This window comes from Urtica dioica, chromosome 4 (assembly GCF_054948205.1).
Source record: "Urtica dioica subsp. dioica isolate 48M chromosome 4, U.dioica_male_clone48M_v1_H2, whole genome shotgun sequence".
Classification (NCBI taxonomy): Eukaryota; Viridiplantae; Streptophyta; class Magnoliopsida; order Rosales; family Urticaceae; genus Urtica; species Urtica dioica.
Genome location: NC_142759.1, coordinates 20,001,621 through 20,011,319, shown reverse-complemented (window position 1 = coordinate 20,011,319; position 9,699 = coordinate 20,001,621). Strand labels below are relative to the sequence as shown.

General features: G+C 36.2%; 3 protein-coding genes across 4 annotated transcripts; 1 reads left to right on the top strand and 2 right to left on the bottom strand.

The window, feature by feature from the left end:
• The first annotated feature begins 1,655 nt into the window (after positions 1-1,655).
• RECA1 (recA DNA recombination family protein) lies at positions 1,656-4,832 on the top strand. The gene is made up of 13 exons (XM_089610910.1): positions 1,656-1,920; positions 2,115-2,206; positions 2,334-2,409; positions 2,482-2,544; positions 2,662-2,791; positions 2,879-2,964; positions 3,071-3,196; positions 3,312-3,416; positions 3,513-3,569; positions 3,724-3,786; positions 3,868-3,944; positions 4,173-4,245; positions 4,490-4,832. Exons 1-13 carry the CDS (start codon positions 1,708-1,710, stop codon positions 4,595-4,597), a joined length of 1,269 nt encoding a protein of 422 aa, XP_089467036.1. The 5' UTR covers positions 1,656-1,707; the 3' UTR covers positions 4,598-4,832.
• A 209-nt stretch (positions 4,833-5,041) lies between these two features.
• Positions 5,042-6,348, bottom strand: PSBR (photosystem II subunit R). The gene is made up of 5 exons (XM_089610913.1): positions 6,100-6,348; positions 5,955-6,013; positions 5,638-5,693; positions 5,436-5,488; positions 5,042-5,322 (listed from the first exon to the last, which is right to left on the bottom strand). Exons 1-5 carry the CDS (start codon positions 6,257-6,259, stop codon positions 5,228-5,230), a joined length of 423 nt encoding a protein of 140 aa, XP_089467039.1. The 5' UTR covers positions 6,260-6,348; the 3' UTR covers positions 5,042-5,227.
• A 220-nt stretch (positions 6,349-6,568) lies between these two features.
• LOC149401082 (FAD/NAD(P)-binding oxidoreductase family protein) lies at positions 6,569-9,450 on the bottom strand. Of its 2 annotated transcripts, none has more exons than XM_089610912.1 (9): positions 9,215-9,450; positions 8,977-9,076; positions 8,566-8,746; positions 8,409-8,487; positions 7,922-8,101; positions 7,740-7,837; positions 7,564-7,652; positions 7,340-7,475; positions 6,569-6,983 (listed from the first exon to the last, which is right to left on the bottom strand). In XM_089610912.1, exons 1-9 carry the CDS (start codon positions 9,288-9,290, stop codon positions 6,804-6,806), a joined length of 1,119 nt encoding a protein of 372 aa, XP_089467038.1. In that variant the 5' UTR covers positions 9,291-9,450; the 3' UTR covers positions 6,569-6,803. The 2 variants fall into 2 exon arrangements, with proteins under 2 accessions (XP_089467038.1, XP_089467037.1); XM_089610911.1 differs by having other exon boundaries at positions 7,302-7,475; positions 9,215-9,446.
• Positions 9,451-9,699: the final 249 nt, after the last annotated feature.

Below are 9,699 nucleotides of genomic sequence, written 5' to 3'. Positions count from 1 at the left end.
CCAACCCGAACCGATATTAATCGGGTTGGTTTGGTTTGATTTATTTGAGGTGGTTTAAGTCGGGTTGTTCGGATTAATTTGTCACAACAAAGGTACAAAATAGAATCGTTGAATCAAATTCATAAAAAAAAAATCATGCAAATACTAAGAATAAATAAAATATGTATCATCTCAAATTTCATACTCCATAAAAATCTAGACCTCGTGAAAAATCCGTAAAGTAACAAAAAAAACGAGTTGTTGAAACTAATATAAGTAAGTCTTTATGATCATATTGAGTCTACTTATATTATCTATTTATCAACTGTTGTGAGTATAAAAATACACCTATAAAATAATTAATTAATTTAAAAATGCATTTATATTCTTATTTTAAATGGTGCATTTTTTTTATTTTACCTTGATAACATTTTTCATTTTTTTAGAGATTTTTTTTTATTTTAACGGGATCGGTTTGGTTTGGTTCAACCCAATCTCATGATGTTCAAAAACCAAACCAACCCAAAACACTTGCGGGTTGGGTTGGTTTCAACCCAAATTTTTTCTGGTTATAATGGGGCGGGTTAGAAAAGAGTGCGATTTGGTTTGGGTGATCGGGTTGTTTGGTTTGTCGGTTCTCATGAACACCCCTACCAGCAAGTGACAGTTGTTGATGAAGGATCTCTGGACTTTGACCTTCCTTTTTCTTGCCATTTGATTTCTTGTCTGATCTTCCTCTGACATGCAGTCCTTCTGATGCAACCTTATTGATCTTGCCACTTGATTTCAGATCAAGCTCTTTTGAATAGGCAGCACTGATCATCTCATCAAGAGATAACTAACTCGTTGCTGATGCCGACGTGTCACTGCTAATGTGGCATTGCACCCTACTTCACAAACACATATTAACTAATGTCAAGAAAACTTATATGACATATTAACTAACACTTATTTACTCATATGAATTGTCAAAAGGATGAATTAGCTTGCCAATAATTGTAAAAATGGGCCATTTAACAAAATTGGACATTTTTTTAACGAGAGGGGATGGTTTTATTTTTCTTTTCAAATTAATTCTTTTAACTCTTGATTAATGACAAGTTTTCTTCCTTATTTATTTATTTATTTGTTTTTTTTAATTTTTTTTTTTATAGTAGTTAGTTATGTTTGATTAGAATCATTTATTTGAAGGTTGCGTGTATATGAAATTGTTTTTGATTTTCGGGAGCAATTTACCGCGTCAATATAACTGCGTTCAGTTTAAAATAATTTCATGCAATATAAGTGAGATGTTTACATGGGTTTTTTAAGGGGTGTAAGATTATCTCCGATCCAAAAACTTCAAAATGTAATTTTTATCACATCAAACACTGTTTTATTTCCAACCAAATACTCTATTTTTATTTTGTGAATATTTTGAAATGAAGGGCATCAGTTCGTTACAGAGTCAACTGCCAAGAGTACAAAGGATATTCTCTAATCTAAAAAAAAAAAAAGAAAAAAAAAAAAGAGTTTTCTACTTTAATAGTTTAGCAATTCTTTTGTAGTCTGGTCAAATTATAGAATAATTGTTAAATATTAAAGAAGAAAAAAAAAGTGAGAAAGAAAGAAGAGTAGTGTAAGATTTTGTGCCCAATCCAATAATAATAGTATTTTATATTCTTGTAATTCTCATATTATTGGACAACAAATTTCATTTCATTTGCGTGCCCTATTTTCCCTCCATCAATGGAGTCCGTCTTTGGTCATCAAACAACTTCAAACCTCGTCTTCGACCTTCGACCCGCCATTTTCTATTCCTCTTCTTCTTCTTCTTCGTCACATTCCCACTCTCTCTCCATCTCTAACCCAATCCCCAGGAAAACCCTCCGCAGAATACGATGCGAGTTCGACTCCAGAATCAATGGCGGCGACTTCGACCACCCTCGCTACCTCGACCGCGTAACCACTCTCTCTTTCTCTCATAAGTCTTCGTGTCTGTTTTATCTTTGCCTCCATTATTTAGGACTTTTGAGCTCCCATTGAAGAAAGAGTAGTTAAAAAGCCTGAATATCCCTTTCCCCTTCATCTGTTTGTCTCTTGATTGAAACCCTAAACATTTGTGCTGTTTGTGACTCCATTTTTCTTTGTTGCAGCAAAAATCACTAGAATCGGCGATTAACGATATAAACAGCTCATTTGGCAAAGGAAGTGTCACCAGATTAGGCAGTGCCGGTGGAGCTCTCGTGTATAGCCTTTTATTTATTTGATTTTAGTTTATTTTAAGTGTGTAGATTTTGAACGCAATTTAGTCAAGAAGATTGTAGTCTATATGATACATGATTGGTTTTTTGTTTCGCTTTTGCGTTCTTCAGCGAAACATTTCCGAGCGGGTGTTTGACGTTGGACCTCGCATTGGGCGGTGGACTTCCACGAGGAAGAATTGTCGAGGTCAATCCATGATTCATTGATCACTATAAGAAAATGGTTCAATTATTGACCTTGTATTGTTTTGGTCTGTAGATTTATGGGCCGGAAAGTAGTGGAAAAACCACTCTAGCGCTCCATGCTATTGCCGAGGTGCAGGTATTAACTTCCCTTCGGATTCCTTGCTTGTACTATCCAAGAAGAAGATTTTGTTATAACGATGCATATAAAACTATTACGGGATTAACATTTATGCGTTTAATGGTGTCTTTGCAGAAGCTAGGAGGAAATGCAATGCTTGTTGACGCAGAGCATGCTTTTGATCCAGCGTATTCCAAAGCATTGGGAGTCGATGTTGAGAATCTGATCGTGTGTCAGCCTGATCATGGAGAAATGGCACTCGAGAGTAATACACACTACACATCTTTAAAAAAAATATATTATATTCATGTTTGTAGTGATAATATGAGTTGATGCTTTTTCCCTGGTTCAGTTGCAGATAGGATGTGCAGATCCGGTGCAGTTGATCTTATATGCGTCGATTCTGTTTCGGCGCTCACTCCACGAGCAGAAATCGAAGTGAGCTAATGTCAAAGCTAGTTTCAAATGATCTTGTTCGTTTCGTGTGAAGTGATGATATCTGACTCCTTTTTTTGATTATTTTTTGGGGCTTCTTGTGTTTTAGGGGGAGATTGGTATGCAACAAATGGGTTTGCAGGCACGTCTGATGAGTCAAGCTCTGCGTAAAATGTCGGGAAATGCCTCTAAAGCTGGCTGTACTCTTATTTTTTTGAATCAGATACGATACAAGGTAGGTTTTTTTTAAATTTATTTTATTTTATTTTAGTAGGCAATTATATCAAAGGTTCATCTTACCGCGCTGATACTTTGGTTACGTTTTTTTAAATTATATATATAAAAAAAAGATTGGTGTATATTATGGGAATCCGGAAGTGACAAGTGGAGGGATTGCTTTGAAGTTCTTTGCCTCAGTCCGGCTTGAAATACGTTCTACAGGGAAGATAAAATCCGTAAGTGTTTTAGCTTGGCGTTTTTACGCGTTTCACTAGCCCACTTTGGTCAATTGGGTGTACGATTTTCATCTATTCATCGATTGATTTAATTAGGCGAAAGGAGATGAAGAAATCGGGGTCAGGGCTCGTGTCAGAGTACAGAAGAGTAAGGTAAACGTCTCAAATTCTATTAGAAAAATAGATGTAATACGTGCCTATAATCAAAACAGTTATCTTATTTCTTCTGCTCTAATTATTTCTGAATATGTTTTTGGATGCTTATTAAAGAAACATCCTTGGACTAATTTGAATATTCATTGATCAGGTATCACGGCCGTACAAACAAGCAGAATTCGAAATCATTTTTGGCGAGGGAGTTAGTAAACTGGTGAGTGGATTCATACTGCATATTGTATTATTCTTTAAAAGGCGAAACCCTTATTTCGTGTTGACTTTATTTTCAATTTAGGGTTGTGTTTTGGATTGTGCTGAAGCATTGGATATTGTACTAAAAAAGGGCTCTTGGTATAGTTATGGAGATAACAGGTTTGTTCTTCCTTGCACCCCAAGTAATTATCTTCATTTGAACTTCATTAAATTGAAGAACTTTCTCCATTATCTTCTGGAATTAAGAACCGATCTTTAGTCTTCGAGAGTCACTTGTTTCCACTTGTTCTTTAACTTTTTGCGTGAGAAAATAGAGATTCTCGGAATTCCATCAGATATAAATTTGCTGAAGCTTAATACCGGGTTTTGTCTTGTTCTTACATTCAGGTTAGGACAAGGGAGAGACAAATCGTTGCAGTACTTGAGAGAGAACCCAGTGCTTCTCGATGAGATAGAAAAGGTTTGGATTAATATATCTTTCTTTTTATAAATTGAATCCGATATTGTTCTTTTATTTTCATGGAAAACATAAATGGCTATATACATATCCAAGGAGGTCTTAGAAGAAGATTGTACAAATGAGGAAGGAAAACTATTTTTAATCTCTGAAATGATTCAATAGACCTTTCGAAAATTGATTTAATCTAACTTCGATGTGTGAAGATTTAGCGTCTCAACTCGTTTTCGTGTAATTTAACTTGCAGATCGTGCGGTCGCAAATGGCAGACGGAATTGGACCAGCGGGTTTCCTGCAACCGAAAACTTTACCATTATCCGATGAAGAAGACGATAGTTTTGAAGAGAGTCAGTGAAGAATGAACGAACAACCATTGTTGTTCATTGGCCACAACACATCACTGGATATATTTAAAGCAAAATCAAAACAGCAGTGAAGTTTTGGAAAGCTGTTATCATCGCTGTGGATTCTTGATTGTTTGCACTTTTGCTGATGAAAATGTTTTTAAAAAAAGGTATTACCCAAGCCGAGAAAATGTATTATTTTAAGCAATTTTTTTACGCTTAATGGAAACGCATTATTTTGTTGTCGCGTTCGTGTACAATTCCGATTTGACAAAAAATGGGTTCTTTTATTAACCAAGAGAAAATTAAAAGGAAACCCGGAAGGGTTGGAAATGTAAAGCAGAACACCATTTGAATGTCCCAATTTGGTTTTGATAGGTTTGTCATGTGAATGAAATTTCTTGCTAATCTACTCACTTTTTTATTGGCTGCTTTGAAAATTTTGAATCTCAAGGTCACAGGAAGAGTATGGTAATAATATAATAACAAGAGACAAAATAGATACAAAGAGAGAGCGTTACATGTAACAGGTTCGCAGAGAGTATATCATATGAATGTTCTGGTCCGAAGAGTAGTACTAATTGTACTCGACCAAATTACAATATCATTACACAAGTACTAATAATAGATAAAAATAGTGTCTACTGAGCCAAAGCACTGGTGTTGTAGACAAGAAGAGCACCTCCTGCGAGAAGGCCAGCCAGAGTGATTGCCCATATCAACAACCCGGTTTTGCCTGTCACAAATTCATCATCACAGCCATGTCAGTTTATCATTATTTCACATAATATATGTTATTGCTTATGTGTGAGAGATATGTAGAAGTAGTTCTTAGTTCTTAGTTCTTACCACCAACGTAGACATCACCACTCGGAGACCACTCATCGGTGTTGTAGATTGGACTGAAATTCATAATATCAAACATTAAAACCCTTGTTAGCTTTTCACCATAGAGAATAGCCAAACCAAATATACTCATAATATCTACAACCCATCATAAAATATATATATATATATATATATATATATATATATATATATATATATATACCTGTAACCATCGACGTTAGCACCGTATTTGTCTACGTATTGGTACACGCCCTTTCCCTGAATTATATTTGAATGATCAATTAGATTGCGATATGAAAACAAAGATCATTATTCATTTGCTATTTACTAATTAAAGACAGTCAAGAACATGACCTACATGAACGTAATTTCAATTAGGGAAACTCTTAGTCGGTTAGATTTGTTGAGATCAATAAATATCCCTATTTTCTTATGTCTTACATAGCCTCGCTGATAATTAATTAATTTATCATCAACCCAAAAATAAATAGGAAACAATATAATAGATAGTAGACATACCGTGTATGGCCTTCCGGAAGCATCAACACCGTTCCTCAAGTCCATGCCACCACTAATCCCTATGGAGTTTATGATATTATTAGACACTTTCCAACATAATATCAAACTGTTTTTACTTTAAAGTATGAACAAAAAAAGGTATTACCGTAAGGTTTGTCGGTCTTGATTTTCTTGCCGCCACTAGCGTTGACTCTGAAGGAAGCGGAAGAGGAGCGAGACAGAGACGGAATTCCTCTCACCGATTTCTCGGCCGAGAAAGGAGTGGGCTTCAAGTTCAACGATGCCATCACCGACGAAGATGCCATAATTCAAATTACACTTTTTTTAATTTGATTATTGTTACTCTCTCTCTCTCTCTCTAATGCTTCTACTACTATTGCATGGCTATAGGCTTAAAGGTATAAAATCAGATGGCAACGTGACTCGAGTGGCTTCTGGAGAGACACGTGGCATCCATCTACTGGGTGATATCTGGATATGATTGTGAAACGTTATCAAGAAGAGAGACTTGAGTTGGGAGAGTCCTTCACAACCACCCACTAATCACTCATATATCCATGGACCCATCTGGGTTTGTGACACGTGGACACTTGCCTATGGTTTAAGCTCAAGACTAGTTGTGAAATTTCAATATCTTTTTTTTTTCAATTAAATTAAAATGTGGAATTGGTTCATGTATATAGTAGTTGAGCTTTGGATAAACTAAATAGTAAAAAAAAAAAAAACCCAACAGAAGATATAATTGGTGCAAATCAAAACTATACACGCTGACTATTAAAATAAAAGCTCAAAAGTTCAACAAGTGAGCTTATATTGAACCCTAAAATCGAATCACACAACACAATTATTTTAATAAACTATAAGGAGCTCGGAATGTCGTTGAATTTGGAGGCGGCAGCGATGCCACTGATGATGGCACCTTCGACATCGGGGCTCACGCAAAAATCTCCGCAAATGGCAATCCTCTTCTTCGTATCCCAAACACATTTCTCTTCGCTCGCTACGCTTCTCGCCGGAAATGCGCTTCCCCTGAGAAAACAGCACAACATTTATTCATCATATAGTATATCCAAGCACACTAAGATTATATTATAATTACAAGATATACCCGGGTATTCGAGAGACCCGGAACTCTTCAAAGAAAAAGGCTAATTAGCATAAACCCAAAACCTAATCCCCTCTAAATGATTATTTCAGATTGTATATATAGGCTAAACACTCTTGAATAATACTAACTCCTACCCTAACAATTAACTAATTATTTTATCGTCTAAAGTCTTATCAGAGTATTCTGGTGAAAGTTCTACTTAGCCAATGTTATTTGACTAAATAAAAACAAACACTGACCATCTATGCGCTTTCGTATGAAAAGGGAGAGAAGTTACAAGCCCCGCGCTTTTTAAAGCTCCCAAAATCTCTTCTGAGACTTTTGCCAACAAATCCTCCGTAGGCTTCGAAAGTCCCGTTTGAGAGATCAAGCGTTCAGCGTACTCCAAAGTCGAATGAACCACCCAACGCTCACTGCATTTAAATAAATAAAAATTATTACTCAGCACTACCAAAGTAAATATATTAAATATGTTTCTATCATTCTTCAAAACAAAAATACCAATCAGTAGAGCGGCCCGGCTTGGTGGAGTCACAATAGGCACGGCTTAACACTTCCGAATTTCTTATCGAGAAGCCCTTCAAAGGTATCTAGAAAAATAACAAAAAAAATAGGCACATTGGTAAAAAAGCACACAACCAAGAAAATAGTTTTTGAGAACATCGACGTTGGATTACTGAAGATAGAGGCTCCTTGAAAGCTAGCATGAGCGCGAAACACGGGTGAACGGGAATGTTTTGCAGCTTTTCTTTCATCTCTGGAACTAAATCCAAATCTACAATAAATGCATCAAATGAATTAGATCAACACAAGAACAAGCAAAAAATTGAACAAAAAAAGACCAGACAGTTTGTTTTACCCAGAGGAGGTGGTCGTCCCGTTACGCTTGTAAACCGAGGTGAAACTATGTTCTTATCGGAAGCTACAACCCCATTGAATTTTCCAAGATCTTGCCCGTCCAAACCTGTCAGCGACCATGAATCTTGATCCTCTATCCACTCCAATCTCCCGACACTTATCCCAAATCGACTCTCCACTCCTACATGTACATACCCTCACGGCTCAGCCTATAAAATTATCCGTAAGCATGTTAGAGTTTTGGTGACCAAAAGGGTTTAGTCGGCCTGAAAAAGCCATGGTGCGACGAATCTGATTTTCACAGTACATAATTGGGAGACCTGTACAGTTCTCCAAAATTTGCCTTGTGTTATTCGCCTGAGCAAATTCCTCTCCTCTGGTATTTTCTTTCTACGCATATCTACGCGTTCTTGTTCTTTATATTTTTTTGCTTTAAACTCATCGATTTATGACAAAATAAGACAAAGAAATGTGAGACGAAACAATACCGGGGTCACGGCACAGAGCTTTGCATATCGAGTTCATCCCTGGAACACCAACATATCTCTTGCTCGCCTCTTCTTCTTCCTAAATACAACATCATCAAGATTTAGTTGATGAGCACTAATCTAAGTAAATATTAATTACAAATCAATGCTCGTGAACCTGTTCGATATCAGAGAATTTTCCGGAGGAGCAGTCGAAAGACCCGAAACTGTTTTTCCACTCAGCCACAAGTCCTCTAGACTCCCATTCCTTTGCGAGTCCCATAACCTCCGTGTTTCTCGCCGTGAAATATGGAGCTCCGTGATCGAACGAAAGCTCGTTCCCATCACTGGAAATTTCTCTGATCCAATAAACATAATTTTATTAATACCATCATCGGGAAAATCTCTGGTGCAAGACACAAAATATTTCTTTTAGTAGTTAGAAAGCAATACCTAGCACTGATCCATTTTTTTCCCTCGATTCGCTCATTAATTAGTAATTTCCAGACATGATTTGGTACAGAAAACGAATCAACACATAAACAATTTGGGGATATATATCTGAATGCATTTCATTTCGATTTTACACCTTCTTTGGGACATTCGACCACCAGGACCTCTAGCGGATTCGAACATGGTGACACAAACGCCGTTTTTGGCCAAGATCGATGCACACACAGCTCCAGAAACTAGCAATTTCGTTAAATTCGTTTGAAACCCAAACTCAGAAAGAAAAATATAGAAATCAAAATTTCAATAATTGATGAATTATTTTCGATAGATCGTAAAAGAATTACACTAATTTAGTATAGAGCTAGAGATCTTACTTCCACTTCCAATCACAGCGATCTTAGCGGTGCTCATTTCGGATGATGACTTTTGGTTTGCGATGAAGTCGCTCATTGGTGGCGGGTTATTTGTTCGTTCCTATTTTATTCAGATTATTATTCAACTATTCATTTTATCAAGTCCCAGCAACGGAATTACCGTTACAGCATCTCCTGCAAATTTGAAAAGTTTCAATAATGCACACCCTCATTTTTTTTCAGGGTGCAATAGTTGGATACTCCAAAAAAAAAAAAAAAAAAAAAAAAAAATTATGTCTTATTTTATTTGGGGAATTGATAATCATCTCAATTTGACTTATCGAATGTAACCAAAAACTCAAAAATTAACAAAAGTAATACTACAAGTACGTGAGAGAATTTATTTTTTTTTCTCAACTACCCTCGAGACACATTAATGAAGACCAACTTTTTTTTCTTTTTTTGTTTCCCCTTCAGAACACAGCCAGCCTTCACAGCCCTCAAAC

Bases quoted from the DNA above. Each gene is read 5' to 3' on its own strand.
- PSBR (XM_089610913.1), bottom strand. From the start codon at position 6,259: ATGGCATCTTCGTCGGTGATGGCATCGTTGAACTTGAAGCCCACTCCT. The intron at 6,014-6,099 runs GTAATACCTTTT...TAAACTCCATAG, and splicing joins CAAGACCGACAAACCTTACG to GGATTAGTGGTGGCATGGAC. The intron at 5,323-5,435 runs GTAAGAACTAAG...AATTTGTGACAG, and splicing joins TGGTGATGTCTACGTTGGTG to GCAAAACCGGGTTGTTGATA.
- LOC149401082 (XM_089610911.1), bottom strand. From the start codon at position 9,290: ATGAGCGACTTCATCGCAAACCAAAAGTCATCATCCGAAATGAGCACC. The intron at 9,077-9,214 runs GTAAGATCTCTA...CGAAATTGCTAG, and splicing joins CGCTGTGATTGGAAGTGGAA to TTTCTGGAGCTGTGTGTGCA. The intron at 7,476-7,563 runs GTATTTTTGTTT...ATTTAAATGCAG, and splicing joins CCGGGCCGCTCTACTGATTG to TGAGCGTTGGGTGGTTCATT.
- RECA1 (XM_089610910.1), top strand. From the start codon at position 1,708: ATGGAGTCCGTCTTTGGTCATCAAACAACTTCAAACCTCGTCTTCGAC. The intron at 1,921-2,114 runs GTAACCACTCTC...TCTTTGTTGCAG, and splicing joins ACCCTCGCTACCTCGACCGC to CAAAAATCACTAGAATCGGC. The intron at 2,545-2,661 runs GTATTAACTTCC...GTGTCTTTGCAG, and splicing joins ATGCTATTGCCGAGGTGCAG to AAGCTAGGAGGAAATGCAAT.